At 53.3% G+C, this 21,330-nt stretch overlaps 1 protein-coding gene and 1 long non-coding RNA gene across 2 annotated transcripts; one reads left to right on the top strand and one right to left on the bottom strand.

Moving 5' to 3' along the window:
• Positions 1–1,274: 1,274 nt before the first annotated feature.
• LOC128900464 (uncharacterized) lies at positions 1,275–3,996 on the bottom strand. The gene is made up of 3 exons (XR_008463289.1): positions 3,778–3,996; positions 2,922–3,037; positions 1,275–1,669 (listed from the first exon to the last, which is right to left on the bottom strand). It is a non-coding gene; the product is annotated as an uncharacterized LOC128900464 (long non-coding RNA).
• A 3,385-nt stretch (positions 3,997–7,381) lies between these two features.
• IL10 (interleukin 10) lies at positions 7,382–12,049 on the top strand. The gene is made up of 5 exons (XM_054181605.1): positions 7,382–7,889; positions 9,257–9,319; positions 9,628–9,780; positions 10,451–10,516; positions 10,817–12,049. The coding sequence occupies exons 1-5, from the start codon at positions 7,725–7,727 to the stop codon at positions 10,907–10,909; spliced, it is 540 nt and encodes a 179-aa protein (XP_054037580.1). The 5' UTR covers positions 7,382–7,724; the 3' UTR covers positions 10,910–12,049.
• Positions 12,050–21,330: the final 9,281 nt, after the last annotated feature.

Genomic DNA, 21,330 nt, shown 5'->3' with positions numbered 1-21,330 from the left:
CCAGCCACTCGGCTTCCCTGCTTCCTACCTTGTTTGATAACACACGTCCTGCAGAAACGAGAAAACACAGGGAAATCGGCACCGAATGCCCTGGCAGCAGGGATGTGGACACGCCTGCATTGGAAAGTCTCCTGTGCTGTTTTCCCATCTTCTGTTTGCAAAAATGATTTAATCCAGGCTGGCAGATGTGCATCCCTCCAGCTGCACTGCCACCCCCCTGGCTCGGGCAGGAATGGATGAAGTTATGGCTCCGCTAACGAGGAGCAAGACGGGGCTCAGACACAGCAAACAGTGTCCCAAGGAGCAAAACCATCGGGACACCAGAGGAGGGTTCAGGAGGTGAAAGTCGCCCCCCCTGAGCTGTACCTACAGGGTAAGATCACGATCTTCCCTGGACTGATGAGGATGATCCCTCCTTGGAGCTCTGCGGGGCGGTTTGAGGAGGTGGAAGGGAAGAGCCCTGCCTCCCGTTCAGTTGAAGATGGTCTCCAGGAGGTGTGTGGGCAGAGCCACCGCCGCTGCGAACACACCCTGCACCGGTCCCTGCACAGCTCCCTGTCTCCCACGGACCCGGTTTTGCCCCGGGACGAGCAGGAGCCACCGCACCGGCTGCCCTGGGGCTCTGCCAGCCCCTGAGGACACAACCCCCATTGGCAAGGTCCATACTGAGACCTGCACGTCCCCAAAGCACCAAAGGGTTTGTCCCACCCCAAGCCTTGCACCACCCTTAGCGCTGGGAGAACCACCTCCTTCGCCAGCCATCCCAGCTACCACTTGCTCCTAGGTGCAAGTTCTCGGAAAACCATGCTACGAGGCAAGGTTCATTTTTCCAGAGGTTTATCCTGTTATCACCCCCCCGTAGGGCTCTGCCCGACCCCAGAACACATGGGGAGCCCCGGCTTGGCCGCGGGACGTCATCCATCCCAGGCAGAGCCAGCCCTCTGCCACCCAAAGCATCCTCTCGGCTCAGCGGAAACCTGAAGACTCAATCGCGTTTAGCACATCTCCCCGCTGCACAACGCGACCGGCAAAACCCCTTTTAGCCATAAATATAAACCAGGGGCATTTCAAGGATTGCGGTTCTGACTTTATATTTTCTGACTTATATATATATGGCTTTATATTTTCAGCAAACTGGCTGCCAGGCTCTTCCGAGGAACAGCGATGAACTGCCCATCTCTCCTTTCCTGACAGGCAGGAGGCAGCTAGCAGAGGAAGTTCGCTCCAGATCTCTTTTTCTTCTTTTTTTTTTTTTCTTTTTTTCTTCTTTTTTTTAAAAATACCATTTTCAGTGAGAGGGGTTTTCCAGCATTCAGATTCATCTTCCACTTCCTAGTTACAGCCCTCAAAATCTACATGGAAAGCAATAACCACCAAGGGACTTCGGTGCCCGTTCCCGTTACTGAAGTAAACCTTCCTCGGCCTTCCATGAAAAGGTAAATCCCAGGGAAATTGCTGAAGAAGCACAGGCAAGACCAATGCTGAGCGGAGCAGCCACCCCGGGTCCCCCGGGGAAGCAGGTCGTACCCCTGGGAGCAATGCGATTTCAGCAACGCCTTTTCAATTGCCAACTCTGCCGCTTTCATAACTCAAGTTCACATTTTGCCTTGGGTCTCTGTCATGAAGATGCCTCGCAGGAGAAACGCCCAGGTTGGATCACCTGCTCTCTCTGCAAAAAAAGAAAAAAAAAAAAAAAAGAAAAAGAAACAAAAAAGAGAAGGGGATCAGAACACACAGATGTAAAAAGTTATAAACAAAGTATTTAAAACCCTCTGAAACCTCCGAAAAGCACATCTGGCGGATCATTTTTTAATCAAAAAAACTCTGCTCACATGGGTGAGGTGAAGCTAAGGCTGTTCTTCCTCCCCCTACCCGCAGCACAGCTGGAGGCGCACTCTGTGCTGAGGCTGTTAATTAGAAATCCCTCACCTTAAAATAAACAAATTCAATAGGAAAAAAAAAACAAAACCCTAACTAAACTTCTAGCAATTCTACTTTACTGCATTTTTCTCTGAAAGGGCAGCAGCGTCAGCAGCAGCCCCCGGGCTGATTATTCTGGGAATCCGCAGCGTGAAACTTGTTCCCTTTGCCCTGGGCTTCTCAGAGGGGCCTCGGGAACGGCAGGTTTGAGCAGAGCCGCGCGCGGCCAGCACCGGGCCTTTTCTGGTTGAGTAACAGCGCTGGGGCTTCACCCTGCACAGAGGGGCTGGCAGGGGAGCCCGGGGCCGGGCGTTGTCACACCGAGGATTTCAGAGCCCAAAGCCGTGGCAGGGGCACGTGGGAAATTCCCCGGCAGCACGGGGGACGCTGCAGCATCCCTGGCGGCACCGGGGATAACCCGCCGTCACGCGCGGCACCGCCGGCCACGGCACGTGCTCGTCTGCGTGTCACAGGGGGGTGGAAAAGAAAAACCCGGGATTTCTCAACCCCCGGCTCTGCGCCAGGCAGAAAAAACACCCCAAAACTCCACAGCGTGAGCGATGTTTGGCTTCAGGCCGAGGGCCTGGCGCTGCTGTGGAAAGGGAGTGAAGTCGCCTCCATCATTCACCCCGAGAGTCACGTTACGCTTCCGAGCAGCTGGTTTGCGCTGATTTCTCAAACCATGATAACTAGGTTTCTGTCTTATGACCATTCATAACTATAAATAGTTTGTATTTGTATTATTGGTCAGAGGGTTGATGCTAAATCGCGACACAGACAATATTCTCCGGAAGATCCATGTACCCCAGTAATACCAAAACTAGAAAAAAGAAACTCATCAGAACAGCACTTGTGAAATGACCTGTTCAAGATAGAAGTTGCTCAAAACTGCATTTGTAGGATGCTCAAAAAAAAAAAAAAAAAGGCAGTGCAAGAGATATAAGAGATATTTGGGTAAGTCAAAACGGACCATATATTCAGGGTTTTTTGCATTCTTTTACCTCCTTAACTTTCCTGCGAACTCACTCATCTGAGGAAGCCTCGTGCATCCTCCCTGCTCGCTCCGAGCACACGCTCCCCACTCCCTGGAACGCCAGGGCCGAGATCTCACCGGTTTCTATAAGGAGAGAAACGAGACATCCCTGTGAGCATCGGAAAATCCCTGCCAACAGCTTATTTCAGAAGAAAAGAGAAAGGAGGAAGGTAATGACAGCTCTGTGTGCAGCGGGAAACAGCCTCGCAGGGAGGAGGGCAGCATCGCCCACCTGGCAGACGGCCTGACGCTGCGCCAGCCGGCTCCATGGAGGACCCAGCGACAAGAGGGTTTTGCCGCAGCGCCGACCTCACCTGTAACTCCACACAACCTTCACAGAGCGGCTTGAAATGGCACAGTACGAGCAACTTGGGGGGAAAAAAAAAAAGCACAGCTCACTCTTCTGGGTCGGCAGAGGACGCCCTGCAACCCCAGGGCAGAGTATTAAATAGGGATGTTATTCTCTATCCACCTTACAGGCCACAGCAGGCTTCCAAATAGCGGGAGTTTTATGTATGCAATTAAAAAAGTGCAAGTATTTCTCAGTTAAGTTAATCACTAAAACAGGGAATTTACAAATGTGAGGAAGTGCCCGTTACTTGATGCCTTTAGGTGATGATGCCAGCTTGATTTAGATCAAATGGAAGTTCTGGCCCTGCTAAGAACTTCTTATGTAAGGCGCTCTCTATGTCATATTAGAAATCACAGTAGAGGTCACAATAACGTCGTCTATTCATCATTAGTAACCTATTTCTGGACACTTAGACGTTACAAGACAAAACAATGACATTGGTTAAATTTCCAAAGAGTCATTTGGGATTTACCTGTTGAGATTGACATGAGTCACATTGCGAAGTCCGACAAGGGTGCTAGAAAGCAGGTTTCCAGAAGTGAAAAATCAGACGTCATGCCTTGCCGGCAAAAAAAAAAAAAAAAAAGTCTTGAAAAAAAAAGCAAAAAAAAAAAAAAAACGCAGTCCACTTTGTGCTTCACCCATCAGGAACTGTTAGTCATCGGCGATGGGGCTGCTGAGAGGGCAAACGCCATTGTCTCAAACTGCTCTTCACACAAGGTGAACAAAAGGCCACCAAGTGTCCGCTTCCCCCCGAGCGTCACTGACAGCAGATCTCCCGAACCTGAAGGGATGAGAAATGGGGGATTTTTGAAAAGGAAAGAAAGAAACACACCCTTATGGTAGCCTGGAAATCTAGGGGATCCTCCAAGCTATATCTAGAATAGATAGTGCATAAAATCCACAATGTTCCTTTGTCCGAAAGTAATGACAGAGACAAAGAAGGCAAAACAAATGTAAAAATTTGCCCACGGAAAAGTGTGCTAACATGAGAAAAGCCTTGCACACAGGTGGCCCCTTTAGCAAGTGTGAATGCCACCCTGCTGCGGAGGACGGGACCTCTGGAGAGCACCGAGCCCAAGCCCAGCCTCTGCAGGGTCACCCAGCGCAGGTGGCCCAGGTCCAAGGCCAGGACAGACTTTCCCGCACCCCACGCTGCGGGGGAACAGCGTTTGCCTAAATGCCTCTGTTTTACTGCAGAAACGCAATTCTGCTGTCCTGCTGAGTATTTCTTGCGAACGTGCAGATCTTAGAAGTTTGTGGGAGGTGGGGTAAAAGTGCACGGATGGCTTTTGAGTAACACACTTCCCTTCCTGAAACGATCTTCTTGGCAAACATGAAAGCTGTTTCCTAAAGGTTTAGAAATACACCCACATCCCCCGGACACTCTTTAGGAAAAGGTGCTTTATTCATTCATGCAACCGCCCCGTAGTACTGCAGAGTCAATGCGTTTCCACGGCAGTAAGCAAGAGTGAGTCAGAGCGAAACTGCACTGTCAAGATCTCTGACACGGCAAAGGAAATACAGGTAAACACAGCCGAGTAGCATCCGTGCGCAGGCCACAGTTTCCTTTGTGGAATGGACGCATCTGGCTTACGCTCATACCAAATAAAAATACAAACCGGGTTCCAAAACAGGGAGGAGGGAATTGCACAAGAGCACGCGCCGGGTGTCAAACGGCGATGACTTCATGGAGACCCGCAGATTGCTCAAAATAAGAGAAGTTTGGAAAGGAAGGCTCAGCTCCGCGGCGGGGAGGAGGGAGGGCTCCCGGCACTGTGCTGCTGCTGCGCTGGTCCCGCCAATGGCGGGGGAAATTCCCAGAGCCCCTTTTTTGCTTTGCATCCCACAAAAATACCAGCCGAGGCTGAGAGGGCCCCCCGGCTGCAGGGAACCGCCTGGGGCTGCATCCTTCACCCGAGGGAGCGGGATGTGCTCCGGGCTTCGCTCCAGGGTCAGGCTGCCCATGGACCCGCTCTGGGGCCCAGCATCGCACCCACTGGCCTTACCACATCGATTTCGATGCCCTGATGAAACTCAAGCAGCCGCCCAGGTCTTGCCACCAAAGCTTTATCATGGCAGATTCAAGTTAATCCAAAATAAGCACCGAAATCTCCCAGGGCGGGCGCCTAAGGGGGAAAGTGGAGAAAGGTGGAAAAAGGTCGAGTTTAAAACTACTCAATTTGGTCCGAGCCATCGGCTGCTGCTCGCTCGTCTCCTTTCTCGTAGCTTCTGCCGGCGGCCAAGGGGAGAAACCGCACGGCTGCGTTCGAGCAGGGGAAGACAAATGGGCCACCAAATACGTGACACTTGCTCTGATGCAGCTGAAGTAGCGTGCCTGCGGTGATTCACCGGGAGCGGGCTTCCTCAGCTCCGCTGGAAGAGGCAACGTCAACAGCAAAAGGAAAACAAATCGGAACACAAAATCCCACATTGTCTCCGTCTCACACTCTTCAGCCACTAACGTTTCATCCCCTTTACTCTTACTCATACATACGTACACCAAACATTCCGCTCTTTGGCTCCTAAAATTAAAAAAAAAAATGAATCTAAACATTCGATATCAAGCGATACTTCACATTCTTACAGCATTTTTTTTTGGTTTTTTGCATCAAGTTCCTTCACAGAGGTTTGCAAATCCAACTTAAAAGAAGTTCAGTGCAGTGAAGGAAATAAGAATGGAAGTGATTTGTCCAAAGCAATGTGTTGGAGGCAGGCTGGGAAGAACGGACTATTTAAATATAAAATGGGAGCTTTCAAAGAAAACCCTGTGACTTTAGGAAAGCCAAATTCACCTCCACTTTCTCTTTCTTGGACAACAGATTCCAAATTTGCCAGTGAAATCTTTATCACAAGGAAGCAGGGGGGTGTGTGCTAATATATATAGAATGAGAAAATGAAAGAGGGGAAAGCGGAAAACAGGAGAGACGTCAGAGGAATTATCTTCAGCTCTGAAACGATAATTTTATCAGAGCTGGGACATTAAGTCTCAGTGAACACAGTACACCCCGTTCATAGAGACAGCACTGGGTTGCTCGGATGAGGCTCGTGTTCATTTCTAGGAAAAGAAACTGGATTAAAGAGCCAGAACACAAATAGTCATGACCTGCTTATGCACTTTGACACCACACACCCATGTTAGAACAGCGGCTCCCGTGGCACAACCCCTCTGTGGTGGGCAAGCAGCTGGGCAGCCGTGCCGCTGCCCACGGGGACCAGAGCATCGCTGCATCCCGGCCGGGCAGGGCTCCTCCACCGCATCCCAGCCAGGATGAGCTCCTTCACCGCATCCCAGCATAGCCCGGGCTCCTCCACCACATCCCAGCCAGGATGAGCTCCTCCACCACATCCCAGCATAGCGCGGGCTCCTCCACCGCATCCCAGCCAGGATGAGCTCCTCCACCACATCCCAGCATAGCGCGGGCTCCTCCACCGCATCCCAGCCAGGATGAGCTCCTTCACCGCATCCCAGCATAGCCCGGGCTCCTCCACCACATCCCAGCCAGGATGAGCTCCTCCACCACATCCCAGCATAGCGCGGGCTCCTCCACCGCATCCCAGCCAGGATGAGCTCCTCCACCACATCCCAGCCGGGATGAGCTCCTCCACTGCATCCCAGCATAGCCCGGGCTCCTCCACCACATCCCGGCCGGGATGAGCTCCTCCACCACATCCCAGCACGGCCTGTTTCCAGCCCGGCACAACACCAGCAAAGATTTGGGATCACAGCCTTTGAGCTTGCTGAAGGCAGGTAAAACTGACATCGATTTTGGCAGACATATGCATTAACTGGAAAAAAAAATATATTTAAAAATTAAAAATTAAGATTTTTCTGTGTATTTGCAGTATAGCATTAGAACGCCAAAGGAGGTGACAGTGTATTTGTGCAGGTTCATTAAAAGCAATGCTGCTGAGTTGCGCATGGTGCTGGGGCTCCTAAGAGCAGGTTTGATATGGAGACTTAAAAATAGAAACACTTTTCCCCCCCCTAACAATAGGGCATTCAGCTAAAAATAAAAAGTAACTGTGAGAATGCAGAAGTAACCTAACACAGCACCTTTTCTTCTTCACATTATATCTGAAGCTTTCCTCCTCAGCCACATTTAAATTTACAAGAAGCAAGCAACGAAAAAAAAAATTGCAGAGTCTAAGCACAAAAGATTTGATGGGGTGTGAGGAGAGGAGGGGGGTCAAGAGAACAGGAAACCCAAGTTGACGGGAAACCCAAGTGACATTTGGTTTTAATGAATGACTTAAAACCCCAATATTGCTCGCCAGGAAATGGGGAGAGGAAATTGAGCGATGTTTTGAGAGTATAAATTAGGGGCTCCATCAAGGTGAAGGCTGCAGATTGGCTTTTTTTACCCTCCTGTGATAATTGAGCCTGGACCGAGGGCAGAGCGTCTCCTTGCCCGCAGCATGCAAACCTGCCCAGCCCTGCTGCTCCTGCTGCTGGCCGCCGGCACCCTGCCCGCCCGCTGCTCGCCCTCCGCTGCTCAGCCCTCCTGCCTCCACTTCCCCCAGCTCCTGCCCGCCAAGCTCAGGGAGCTGAGGAGCAAGTTTGAGGAAATCAAGGATTATTTTGTAAGTATAACCCCCCCCCTACTATAGCCTCTCCTCCTTCTCCTTTCGCTGCCTTTGCAAAGTTCGGTGATTTGGACGAGGGAGAAAACAGCTTCCTCCCGGCAGAAATGATTTGGCCGCCTGTTGCGCTATGGGCTGACGGGGGTGAGCAAGAGAAGTTCAGTTTCACTGCTCGCCGAGAGCCAACACGCGAGGGGGTTCTTCCTAGTTTTAGTTACAATGAGCCCAAGAGATTTCATAATGAATCTCCGTGAACCTTCCCAGACAGACCTCCCCCTCAGTGCTGCGGTGCGAATTCTGCGCTGAATTAACAGCAAAGAAATAGTCCCTTCCTCAGGGCAAGGAGGTCCAGCCTCGCTGAAGTCCACACTAGATGGAAAGGGAAATCTTTTGCTACAGACTTTTTCTTTGAAAGAACCACAAAAGCCTGAACAGGGTATTTTATGACTGGAGAAATGCTACAGTCACCAGCGCTCGCTGCGGTGCCTGTTAGAGGTCACTGCTCTGCATCGCGGCGAAGGGGAGCATCGGGGCTGCTGAGGGAGCAGCGCGAGATACACTCAGAGCACTTGTCATTGCATCAGAACTGATAGAGATGGCTGATCGCATCTGCGTTACTATTTTAATTAATCTCACTATGTTCTAGCAATAAGACAAGATAGTTCCCCAGATTAAATCTCAAGCTAATGTCATGGTTTGCATTTGTTATCAAATGAACACAGCCAAGACTTTAGATTTAAAGCTTGCTGTACATCTCCCAGTTAATGTTGGGAAGGAATATTTTTAACCTCTTGGGAAAGCTCTGCAGCACCTTGGTCCCACGGGGTGATGCTTTGGGTGGTGCCAGACGCCCACCGCTGCAGCTCCGGGGTCTTCCAGAGCTGACGGCGCAACTGGGGCACCACAAGAACAAACACCCTCTGCAGATGGGAGACTTACAGAGACAACAAACCCGAGGGGATTAGCCCCTCCTGGGCAGCCCGGCCGGGGGGCACCGCGCTCCCTGGGGCTGCAGTGGCTTCGACACCTCTTTGGGGAGCAGAGCGGTTGGCAGCAGCCGCAGCCCCAGCGAGCGTGCCGCGCCGGCGGGAGGAGTTTCACATTAGGGACGTCGATGGTACTGAAGTTTGTGATTTCTTTATCTTGCTGTCCTCGCCTGCGCTGCAAGGTTGTTGGACCAAAGGCTGGGTGCCGCCTGCCTCCGGCGTTACTGTGCTACGCACACAGGGGTGCCGGGTGCTCTTTGCCTTTGCTCCGGAGGGACATAAATGCAAAGAATGAAAATGATCCTTTGGTGGGGCAAAGGGGAAAAAAGCGTTGACTGCCTGCCTAAGTAAAGCCCACGTTTCCCTTGTACCCTTCTACAGCAATCCAAAGACGATGAACTTAGCATCCAGTTGCTCAGCTCCGAACTGCTGGATGAATTCAAGGTAAGAATTACAATTTTTATCTAAGAAGTCCCTTATCCTTCTTTGTCCTTTGGTCAGCATTTTATAAGAGAGGAAGCAGTTTGTAAATCGGGGCATTTCCTCACATCACCCAAGGACGGTTCTCCAGCCGAGCAGCAGCACGCGTGTCTGCGGCAGGGCTGACGCCTGGTCCCCTCCCTCGCAGCCGCAGCGAGTGGTGCTAACGTGCTGTGGGCGCTCTGACCACCGCCGCGATTTTGATTTCTAAAACCACCCACGCACGCGGTGCCGGTGGCCGGCCCCAACACGGTTACCTCCTCTCGCCCCAGGGGAGCTTCGGCTGCCAGTCGGTGTCAGAGATGATGCGGTTCTACACGGAGGAGGTGCTGCCCAGCGCCAGGAGGACGAGCGCGCACCACCAGCAGAGCATGGACGACCTGGGCAACCTGCTGCTGAGCCTGAAGGCAACGATGAGGCGCTGTGTGAGTGGGGCTCAGCATCACGGGGGGGTAGGGGGATGCTGCGGGGAGGCAGAGCCAGTCGCAGGGCAGCAGCAAGGTGGGGAGCGGGCGCTGGGTCTCCCCAGGAGCAGGATGGGTGTCGGGATGGTGCGGAGGAGCAGGGCTCTGGGCAGGCAGACCCTCGTAAGGATGGGGTTTCTCCTACCCCTGGTTCTCCAGGCTTTCAGCAGCTGCAAACCAACGATCCGGAGACCCTGTTCCGCTTATTTACAGCCAGCCCCTCCCAACAGGGTCTGGCTGAAGAGATAAGGGGAGGGAGGGCGGGGGGGTGTCCGTCCCTTACCTGGGTGCGGGAGCAGCGTGGCTCTGCGACGACACCTCCCGAAACGGCGCCTGGTGCAGCCGTGACCCCATCGCCTGCCGCAGGCTGAGTCAGCCGGGAGCAGCCCGGCACCGCGGGGCTGCCATCACCCAGCCAGGGCCGGCAGCGAGGGGCACTGGGCTGGGAAAGGGCTCGGGGACCGTGCCCGGGTCCTGCCGTGCTCCTTTCACGGGCGTAGGGTGCAAAGCAGCCACAGTCGCAGCGGGGAGGGGAAGGTGGAGCGCGGCGGCGAGGAGGGGGGAGCCGCTGCGGCGCAGCCCGGGGAAGGAAACCCGTGTGGTTGAAGCCGTTGCTCTTGTCCCCTTGCAGCACCGATTCTTCACGTGCGAGAAGAGGAGCAAAGCCATAAAGCACATCAAGGAGACGTTCGATAAGGTAAGGTCCCCGCCGGCGCGGCTGCGCTGAGGTTGGGAGGAAGCTGCCGTCCCGGGCAGTGGATTTTACTGCTGGCTTCAACTTAGGACAGGGAACAGAATCCAAAAAGAGTCTTTAATTATATAAATGCCTAAAGCAGAGAAATCCAGAGGGCGATGCTCAGAGGAGCAGCCGGTGGGTGCTCCGGAGGGGTCGGGCAGAGAAGCTGGAGATGTCGGTGGAAGGAGGATGTGCGTAGGGATTGTACATCGCCTAAAATCGCCACATTCGGGCTTAAACGGACTTTGCTTTCACCTGCAGATGGACGAGAATGGAATCTACAAGGCCATGGGAGAGTTTGACATTTTCATCAACTACATTGAAGAGTACTTGATGATGAAGAGACAGAAGTGAAGACGCCCCCCGGGCAACACCTTTCACACAAAATCCTGCTATTTTTTTCAGAAACCACTTTAGGCTGCAAGAGCACAGGAGAGATTAAGTTATCTCAGGGTTCAAGTCAAGAATTACAAGTCAATAACTCTGAGTTTAGTATTGTATTTAGAAGTTATTTTTTTAACAACTGAATTTAATATTTATTACTTTTAATACCTCAGTGTTTATGTTTACAGTACGTTTCAAAGGAAATGGTGAGGAGCTTGTAAAATACTATTTATTGTTTGATATTTTAATACTGTTTATGATAGTGCTATTTTATTCATAGCTTCAAAACACAGCGTTCTTCCGGGGAGCAGACGAGGCGCAGGGCTTATCCCGAGAGCAAGTTCACTGAGCACGGGCGCCTGATCAGGAGCAATTAGAATCACAGAACGTGTCGGGGTGGAAGGCACCTTTAAAGGTCACCTAGTCCAACCCCCCCCGCAGGGAGCAGGGACATCTTCAACTAGATCAGATTGCTCCGAGTTCAGGAAAGTTTAATTTTAAGCAAATGAGCACTCTCCTCCTGTTCTGTCCCTCTATCTATTTACGCCATCCAATGTTTTTTATGCATAACCGTGTCACTCTCTCTGATTCTGCCGCTGGAATTAGGCACTGAAATATTCAAAATTATTCCATGGCCTCTCACTGAGCAAAATAACCATAAACACAACCAAGGGCAATTTTCTGTCCTGTGCATGGACAGCAACGTGGAGGAGGAGGCGCTGCACTCCGGTGAACACGCGACCATGCCACAGCAGTAGATCAGTTAACCCCAGATACCTCTAGACTTCAGCCTTTATATTAGTCCAGATGAAAGACAAAAAAAATAGTAGTAGGTAGGAATGAAATGTTTGGTTCTAATAGAACTTGACTTAAATGTTGCTAACGGCTGACTTCCAGAGCTGCTGGGTCGTTCACTCTGCACTTTCAAAAGTTAATCTTAATATTTTCCAGTCTTTGATTGGGTTTTACTCGCTGTTTTGCCGTGTTGGTTTTTTTTTTTTTCTTTTAAAAGTTAGAGGATATTTAATTAACCACCATTTTAGGGTGGCTTGGGTAATTTGCATTCAAATTCATAAAGCTGCACGCAACACTGACAATATTCGGGTTTGTGTCATTTCTAATCCTGCGCACGAGGCGGGGGCTGTCACGAGAGTGGCGTCAGTGCCGCCGAGAGCGGCTGATTTTCGGGCTCCCCTTCTCCCTGCCCGGCCTCCTCCGTGCCCCCATGAGCACCACAGGACGCTGAGCCAGAGAAAAACACCATGACCCACAGGCATTTACTTCTAATATTTAGAAGTACCAGGGCACCGACATGACGAAACACTGTCAGTCTGTTGTTTGCTTTCTAAGTTACCATTGAAGAGAGGCTATTTATACTTGATTAATTCTATTTGGACATTTACGGTGACGGAAGGGCATTCCTGCTGGCGGCCTGCCCGCATGGGAAGGGGTTATCCCAGAGCATGGGCCGCCCCGAGCAGGAACGCCGTGCCGTGGGTCGCTCCTTCTGCAGGAAGCAAGCGGGTGGCATCGGCTCAAGGGCAGCATGGGAGCCAAAAGCCGTAAAACTTAATTTAAGCTTCTTACCAGGACACATTAAGCTCCCGTTGAGCCAACTCTGTACTTGTTTTTCCGCCAAACGCCTTGACTTCGGCGCTGTAGGAGAAACAAGGACGGCCCCAGACCTTCGGGCAAGAGCCAAGAGCATCCGCGGCTCCATTCCGGGGTGGTTCGCTTTGGCGGGGGGCACCTTGGCCACGGCTTCTGGCACCGTGTGAACTTTGGCATGTTTGTCTGTATGAAAAGAAATCCTTTATTTTTGCTAATAAAGACCTCTTACTGAGTAAAGCCTCTGTTCTGTTCTTGCAAGCTGTTAACGGGGCCGTAAATCAGCAGCACACAGACGCTGTGCCCAGAGTCACCCTGCTGGGGAAGAGCCCAGCGGGCAGGGAGCCAGGCGAGGATGCGCCGAGGACGCCCTGCATGCATTAATGACCAGGGAAGGGAGAAGACCCGAGGCCCTCACATTTAGATGCAAATTTCTGACAAAATTGGCTGGAACAAAATACCTGCCAGTGATTCTTACTGGCCCCGACGTGCTCCATGGGTCAACTCCAGCCTCTAACTCCAGCAAGTGTTTCAGCCATTGCCCTTTTCAGAGCAACATTTACAGTTAAATAACTGGTTACGTGCCCAAATGGCATTGACAATCAGCCGGGGTTTAGCATCCCCGCCCTCCCCTGATTCACAGGAGACAGCACTGCTGCCTCCATCTACCGAGATGTTTTTAACTTCACACTTGCTCTCAGCCAGGATGAGCCCTTGATCCTAGATCAGATAGCAGATACTAGTTAAAAACTAGACTAATACGAATTAACAGCAGAACCACTCGCTTTTTCTCAGGCTGTGAATTATGCATCTATGCACATGGATCCATACGCACGGCAGCTGGATCCTGCACAAAACTGAGCGGGGATGCACGCGGGAATTTACATCTCTGTTACCAATAAACCCAGAATTCCACCAGTATAACCATTTCCAAACTCCAGCTCACGCCTCCCGCCCGGGGCGGCCACCGGCAGGTACTCGCCTGGCCACCTTTCTCTTTCGCTTTCGAGCCTCTTTCATTTTCGCCGCTCTGAGCCCCGTACCTGCAAGTCCAGCAGACTCCAGGTGTTTGTTGGCACCTGCGGTTTCTTTCCTCACTGCATTAGAAACAAAAACATTTTCAGTTAACGCAACAATTTCTGTTTCTGCCCAGGCTTCAGCCTGGTGTTGGTCGGTGGAATTGATGAATTAGCCCATGAGATTATTCTCAGTTAAACCTGCACTAAGCACTGCGTGAAGCTTCACCCCAGGCAGATCTGCGTGCTCCCCAACCCCTCGGCATGTATTTTCATCCCTTTTATATAACTTTTCTCCCGTGGGGAGGTAGGAAACAGCTCGGGGCAGGAGCCCGAGGACCCTCATGAGCGAAACCCGTGCCTGGGCTCTGCCCTGCATGGAGAAAAGGGCAGTGTCAGCTCAGCTGTGGTGAGTTTTTCAGTAAAGCTCAGTCACTCTGGTTAAAATAACCACAGGAAGGAAGCAGATGGGATGCCTCTTGCTGTACGGAGAATGAAGGTTTCCAGTTACGTGATGCTACAGGAGTGGTCTGATTCCGAAGAAAATATAGGCAGAGCAAGTCAGCGATCTGGATGGGACGGCTGCCGGCTCATCAGTGCGGGAGGAGCTGGCACAGGCGGGAGATGCAGGTCCGCTCCTCCCAAACTGGGTTGGGAAACTGGAGGGACTGGGAAAAGATGCTGGAAGGACTGGGGAAAGGTGCTGGAGGACTCCCTGGCAGGGGCACGTGTTGACTTCAGGGAGAGAGAAACAAGAATCAGGGGACATTAAGTGCTGGATCACCATGCAAGCTACATGCAAAGAAGTCTGTGCCATTTGTCACCAAAACACGGGGACGTTTGCATCATGACACAGTTCTGGTGGGCAAATGCACACAAACATACCTCTGACTAAACACATGTATCATCTCCAAGAAGTTATAGGAAGGGAAGTCCCAGCAGAAGCCATGCGGACAACCAAAGGCAGCATCTACCATGGAGAAATGACATTTCCAGTGGAGGAGCAACCACCATGACTCATTTCTGGCCATGTCCTCAAGTAATCTTTTTCCCATTGCCAGGTCAGCCCCCTCCACAGCAGTCCCTTCCTGCCAGGACGTACTGCCTAAAAAAAGGCAAAAAAAAAAAGGGAAAAAAACCGCAAAGGGCAGCCTGCAGAGCTGAGAGACCCAAGGCACCGTTACAAGTCATCCAAGTGACTCATGACACCTACCTCAAACCCAAATCACAGCACCAGCATCACCCAGCTCCTGCTCGTGGCATCGCACCAGGCTGTGCCCTGACCTGATGCCCGCTGCACGTGTGGGGTGCGGGCAGCAGCTCTGCAGACCCCCCTTCGGTTCCCATGTCAAGTAACACGTGCCAAAAACATCAGCATGTGGGAAAAAAAAACGTGCTGTGAGGACAGGCTGAGAGAGCTGGGGGGGTTCAGCCTGGAGAAGAGAAGGCTCCGGGGAGACCTTCCAGCCCCTTCCAGTCCCTAAAGGGGCTCCAGGAAAGCTGGGGAGGGACTCGGGATCAGGGAGGGGAGCCATGGGATGAGGGGGAAGGGTTTTACACTGAAAGAGGGGAGATTGAGATGAGATCTGGGGAAGAAATTGTTTGCTGTGAGGGCGGTGAGCCCCTGGCCCAGGTTGCCCAGAGAAGCTGTGGCTGCCCCATCCCTGGAGGGGTTCAAGGCCAGGTTGGACGGGGCTTGGAGCAACCTGGGCTGGTGGGAGGTGTCCCTGCCCAGGGCAGGGGGTGGCACTGGGTGGGCTTTAAGGTCCTTTCCAACTCTAACCATTTTATGGCTCTACCTTTTACTACAGCAGCGTGATGCCGTGGCAGTGAGCTCTGTGTGTGCCATCAAACTGACTGACGCAGCGGTGGGCGAGATGAGCTGAACCAAGGCCCGGAGCGTTGGGCTGGGGCTCAACCCTGCCTTTGCCGTGCCAGATCCCACTGGGGCTCGGCGAGCTGCAGGATGAGACCCCAGGGACAGCATCCCCTCCGCCAAATGGGACACTGCTCCCCTGCACGTCTTCTGTGTGCAGCCTTCTGCTTCTCCTGCAACCCCGAAAGCTGCTGCAGCGGGAAGCTACGTGCGTTATCCCCCATCACTTAATGCTGATGAAGTTCCTGCCAATCTCAGTGTAAGTCTCAGTGTTACAGTAACAGCAGACAGCTGTCACATAGATAAGGGATGGTGGTTTTCTGTTTCTTTTTTTTTTTTTTTATCCCACAGAACCAAAGGTTTCCTTGCCAGGTATCTCATTCCTGAGGGCTCAGCCCACTGCCTGATCCACAGCCCCGGTACCAGGAGCCTGAGACACTCACCCGGCCCCGGCCGCTCCTGCTCCTCACCGGGCGCTGCTAGTGCCGCAAAGGTTTCCCTCTGGTGCAGGCTGCATGGGGTTAAGCCACTCTTTGGGTTAAAAAAAGAAAAAAAAGTGTTAAACCCTAGAATTAGAGATTTGGTCTAAATACAGAGAAGGAAGATTATCAGAGCTTCAAGTTCCCGAGGAGTGGCTGCACTGCTCTTGGGGAGCTGAGCATCACCATCAGGCCTGAAACAAACCCGCCGGGAATGGCATGGCCAATCCAGCCCAACGTAATGCAGCCCACGTTACATAAAAATCCCATTTCTGGCTCCCAGCACGCCCCATGGGTCAGTGCCGCCGGTGCTGCTGCCTTCAGACAGCGACGCCAAGAACCACCGCCTGGTTTTCATTTTCCCCTTTAGAAAGTCCACTCGGTGCTCACTCAACAGAAGCTCCATTTGTGGTTGAAGTCACATATTCCTGACTGCCCGGTGCGGGGCAGCGAGCCCCGAGTGGTCCCTGTGGCACAGGACCGGTGGATGGGGACAACCCACTGCGGCCGGCGAAGTCCGGGCTTGCCTAACCGCGCCGCCAGGCAGGAGGGGGTTTCATGGTGAAACCGGCTGAGCCGCAGCGGATGAATCACTGCCAGCGAGCGCCGGAGCAGGCGCGTTGGTGATCGTCCCCACTGCCAGCGGCATGGCTTTTGCAAGGTGCTTCCACTTCCCCCCCTCATCGGAGAGAATCCCGGCTCACAGGAAGATGCAAGACCCAGCCAGAGAGAAGAGACTGTGCCCAGGGTTTGCACAGGGAAAAAGTTAGTGGTTTCACAAGTGCTTCAGTTTAATTGTGGCAACTCGCGCCCAAGCTCACACGCACATGGACAAAACGCCTGAGGACTCCAGCAGAGCATCAGCCGCTCCCCGGTACATAAACAAGTTTCACTTCAAATAAGGAACACACCAAAAGCAGCAACACATGAGAGCATCTGCTGCCTGAAGGAGCAGTTTCTTCTGCTTTTTCTTTTTTCTCTTTAGAACCTTTCCTGAAAGCCATAAGTACCCTTGGGCTGCACAGTGTGTACTTGCTGTCCAGAAAGCAATTAAACTTCACAGTCATCTCCCGTCGGCCAACACGCGGAGGGCAGAGGAGCCGGTCCCAGCTGAGCTGGTGGAAGCGTCTCTGGGCGCAGCAGGGCAGACACAGACGTCTCCTCTCGGGGGCTGGATGTGGGGAGCAAAACCCCACTGGCCTCTTTCTTGTAACAGGAAAAAAACGTCTCTCTCGACAGGAGGAAGACGAGCACCTTCTCTGGGACCCTTCAGCCTCCCAGGGTGCCACGAGGACCAGGGACCCAGCTTTTAGTGGTACGAGAGACCTTAAGCACTAAACGGTCAAAATCAAAACAAGTAAACTCTGTTTTAACTATTTTTAAATTGCAACAGCTTTCAGAACTTTCCTGATTTCGGTTGTGGTTATAAGTTAACGCTTGTTATTTAATTTTAACTTGCTGCACCACGCGGCTCGTGCCTCTCCGTGCCCTAGATTTGAGCAGCACGTGACTGAAATTGGGGCTTTTGTTATGAAAGAGGTCAGGAGGAGCAGCGAAAGCGGGGCAGCGTGCCCCGGCCGGGCGCAGGCGTCACCCGAGGGGAGTGGGGGGAAGCGGCCCTGACTCCACAGGCTGCCACTTTCTTATCTCGACTGCACCTGGGTGGCGAGAGCCTGACTAATACCGGCTGTGGGAGGGCACGGGATTACTAAAGCTGGGAGCATGATGCCCACCAACTCCCCGCTCGCTGCAGCCACGCTTTCGGTGCTGGGGGGCCCAATTCTGGGAAGGGCTCGTCTCCATCTCCCAGGGCCAGCATCCCAAGGAGCCACCAGCCCTGAGCATCCCTTCAAGCCCGGGGACCCAGCCCATCCCCCCCCTCCCCGTGGGGCTCCACTTTCAGTATTTCAGCAAGTGAAATCTAAGCCTGACGCCTATTCATCTGTGTCCTGGCTTTCCCGGCAGCTCCGGCTGTCTCATAGTGAGAGGCGTGCACCGGCACGTGCGTTTCACCCCACGGCATGGGGCCTGGCACAGGGGCTGCCCCGCTCTCGGCAGCGGCAGGAGCCCCTTTTTGGTCTCAGCATGGCGGGGGTGGCAAGTGGGGCTCCCCCAGGGACCGCGTGTGAGGCTGCCCAGCGGGTGCTCTTGCTCGCAGGGAGCAGGGACAGTGGGTCAGTGGGTGCGGGCAGCGTGGTGCCACCTGCGCCCCTTGCAGGGGACAGACCCCAGGTACCGCAGGGTGGGAGCCCCACACCGCCACGGGTTATACGGCAGCAGGCCCCGCTTCTCTGGGAAGTCAAACCACCGCCCAACTGTCACTTTGTCCCCTGCAAGAGCTCAACCATCGGTTTTCTGCAGGCTACAAAGTTTGAGGGCAGATGATTCTGGAGGAAGGGTTTCAGCAGCTGCCCCCATATCCACGTTTCTCCCCGCTAATGCCGTGCAGCAGAGTTGGTCCTAGCCCTTTTCTGAGCTCTGTGGGTTCCTGTCATAAACTCGTCTATGTTCCAACAGCATGGGAAGACGCAAGGCAAATAGAAAAAAAAAGAAGTGCAGCTTTGTAGGTTAACACAAAAAACGACACAACAAACTGACAGGCAGTAAGGCCCTGTACCTGGCCGTTCCCACCCTGCTTCGCCAGCCTTGCGGTTTACCGGGAAGGGTCCAGCATTCCAGAGCAGAGCTTCAGGAGCCACCCGTCTCCCTCTCCAGGTGCAGCACCAGGGCAGCGGTGGGAACGCAGAGCCCAGCAGCCCCACGGCTGCACCCCACGCGCTCCATCGCAGACTCCCCCGGGTAACGCGCGTGGGCATCCTGGCGGGACGAAGGGATTCAGCCCCGGCGCGCAAACCTGGAGGAAGCATTGCACCACATCCGCTGCTGCCGCAGACACGGTTAAGAGCGGAAAGCAAACAAAACTAAGTGACAAGAGGGGCTATGGGATAAGCAAAGCCAAGCAATTCCCTCGGGTGCACCTGCGGCTGGTGAACGGGGGTTGTGTGGGGCTGCGGAGACACTTGGGAGCCGTGTGGTTCTCAGAAAGGTGCCTGGGTTTCGGCGAAGCTGCGTTCCCATGCCGTGTGTGCTGGGCTCTGCCGCCAGCCGAGCCCTCGGCGCGCCCCACTGCCCGCCCAGGAGCCCAGCGCCTCCTGCCTCCGGCTCCTCCGCGTGCGAGGGGTTTCACAATGAGTAAGGACTGGTTACCCTCAGCAGTGCAGAGCCCCACGGCAGACTGGAGGAGCGGCCGCCTAACAGGAACAGCGGCCGCTCGCTCTCCCCTTTGCGCTGAATCGCCTTATCCTGACACCTCCTGAGGCTTTGGGAAGGATTCGGCTCCTGATACTGAAACTCAGCCCCAGGGTGGTTCACAAGCAGCAGCAGACTGAGAATGCGATGCCACAGAGATGCACCGTGACATTTCTGGGTCCTAGCCCAACTGGCCATCTATTAATTTGTGAAAGAGCACGGTACAGAGGCACTGACTCACTCTTGGGGCTATGAGATGATGACGCAGAGGAAGGAAGGGAATTTGTTGAACTGGTTCCCATCCATGCCAGCTCTTCGGATGCCTAGATCAGGGGGCTTCCCTGGGCTTTCTGATGGAAGAGGAGCTGGAGATTCCAGCCCACAATATAGGTAGAAATCCTCAGTTGGACAGGGATGGCAATTCAGCGGTTTAACCCAGCCAGTTCTCATTTTCCACCTCCGCCGTCTCGGCTCTGCCGCCTTTTGCCTCTTGGCAGGGTCTCTCCACCATTTCATCACACCCTGAAGCAACAAAATAGTCGTCTTTGCTCCAGACAATGGAGCTGGACTGCGAGGTTCCTTTTCTGGTAGTAATGCCAAATTTCATTTTTCCTGAGCTGAAACTTTGTTTCCTGACTCTGTCGCAATGCTGACCCCAGCTGCTGCCACGGGCACATCTTGCACACCCTCTCCATAACCTGCTCATGGCTTCCCACCGCAGAGTCAGCCAGAGGAACGGCTTTGCCTTTCCTGGATGGAAAAGGTGCTGCAAGAGTCTAGTGCTCTATTCCTGTGGGACAATTTCTGGAGAGCACCTTACTATTAGTGAAAAGCACATTTGTTTTCCTTGGCACCTTACTTTTACAGCTGGGTTTAAGTTCCCAGCCATCCCTGCCTGCCATTTCACAGGCTCCAGCAAGCACGCAGCAGAATTGCTCTAACCCCGGGTTCAAGCGAGCCTGATGCTAACAGGTCCTTTACTAACCTGGCATTTTAGAGCATTAAGCAGTTTAGCTGTGTCAACTCGCTTCATCCCAACTCCGCAGCAGGGAGTCCTGACAACCCTCCGATACGCCTGATCCCAATTCTTAGAAAAATACGACCACCATCTGATTTTTCGCAGAGAGTTTTGCTTTTCTAAACTGTACAGCTTGCCATCAGCTGTACCCGGGGTACAACCCGACCCAGGACAGGAACACAACCGAAATCAACGCCTACTTGGCCAACAGAAGATTGCAGCTAGCTTCCGTTAGATTTAGAGAAGGCTCGCAAGTGTGGTCCATGGAAACAAGTCTACTGCCACACAGAATCACAGAATGGTTCGTGTTGGAAAGGACCTTAAAGATCATCTAGTTCCACTCCCCCTGCCCCAGGCAGGGACACCTCCCACCAGCCCAGGCTGCTCAAAGCCTCATCCAGCCTGGCCTTGAACCCCTGCAGGGATGGGGCATTGACAACTTCCCTGGGCAACCTGTTCCAGTGCCTCGCTACCCTTAAAGTAAAGAATTTTTCCTGATATCCAATCTAAATCTACCCTCTCTCAACTTGAGGCCGTTGCCCCGTGTCCTATCATAACAATCCCTGCTCGAGTCCCTCCCCATGCTTCCTGTAGGCCCCCTTTAGGGACTGGAAGGGGCTGGAAGGTCTCCCCGGAGCCTTCTCTTCTCCAGGCTGAACCCCCCCCCCCAGCTCTCTCAGCCTGTCCCCACAGCAGAGGGGCTCCAGCCCTCTGATCATCTTCGTGGCTCTCCGCTGGGCCCACTCCAACAGGTCCATGTCCCTCTCCTTCCAACCTAGACAATGCGATGATAATCCTTGTCAGTAGAGAACTAAGGGCACCAGCAAACCAGCAACGATGCACAACCGCTCAGCGCTCCTCTAGCCTCAATTGCACAACGTGCCTTCCTGTCCCGCACGCCCCCCGGGCCCCGAGGACAGTTTGTCCTCCTGGGGCTGCCCGGGGTTGACCAACGCTGTGGGAGAGCGGCGGCCACATCTGGAGGAGGGGGAGCTGCAGGGCCACCCGCTCTGCCGGCCTCGCCTCCGCCCTCGCAAGAGCAGCAGCTACTTCTCGCATCGACAGACGAGGAAACAGAGATCTTCGTGATTCATCTCCCCAGCAGCAGCAAACACCGATGATCTACCTGGAGCAGAGCCAGACTT

This window comes from Rissa tridactyla, chromosome 21 (genome assembly GCF_028500815.1).
Source record: "Rissa tridactyla isolate bRisTri1 chromosome 21, bRisTri1.patW.cur.20221130, whole genome shotgun sequence".
NCBI lineage: Eukaryota > Metazoa > Chordata > Aves > Charadriiformes > Laridae > Rissa > Rissa tridactyla.
The sequence above is the reverse complement of the archived record's forward strand: the minus strand, read 5'-3'. Positions and strand labels throughout refer to the sequence as shown.

Coding starts and splice junctions, on each gene's coding strand:
- IL10 (XM_054181605.1), top strand. CDS start 7,725: ATGCAAACCTGCCCAGCCCTGCTGCTCCTGCTGCTGGCCGCCGGCACC. Junction 7,890..9,256: donor AGGAAATCAAGGATTATTTT/GTAAGTATAACC, acceptor ACCCTTCTACAG/CAATCCAAAGACGATGAACT. Junction 9,781..10,450: donor AGGCAACGATGAGGCGCTGT/GTGAGTGGGGCT, acceptor GTCCCCTTGCAG/CACCGATTCTTCACGTGCGA.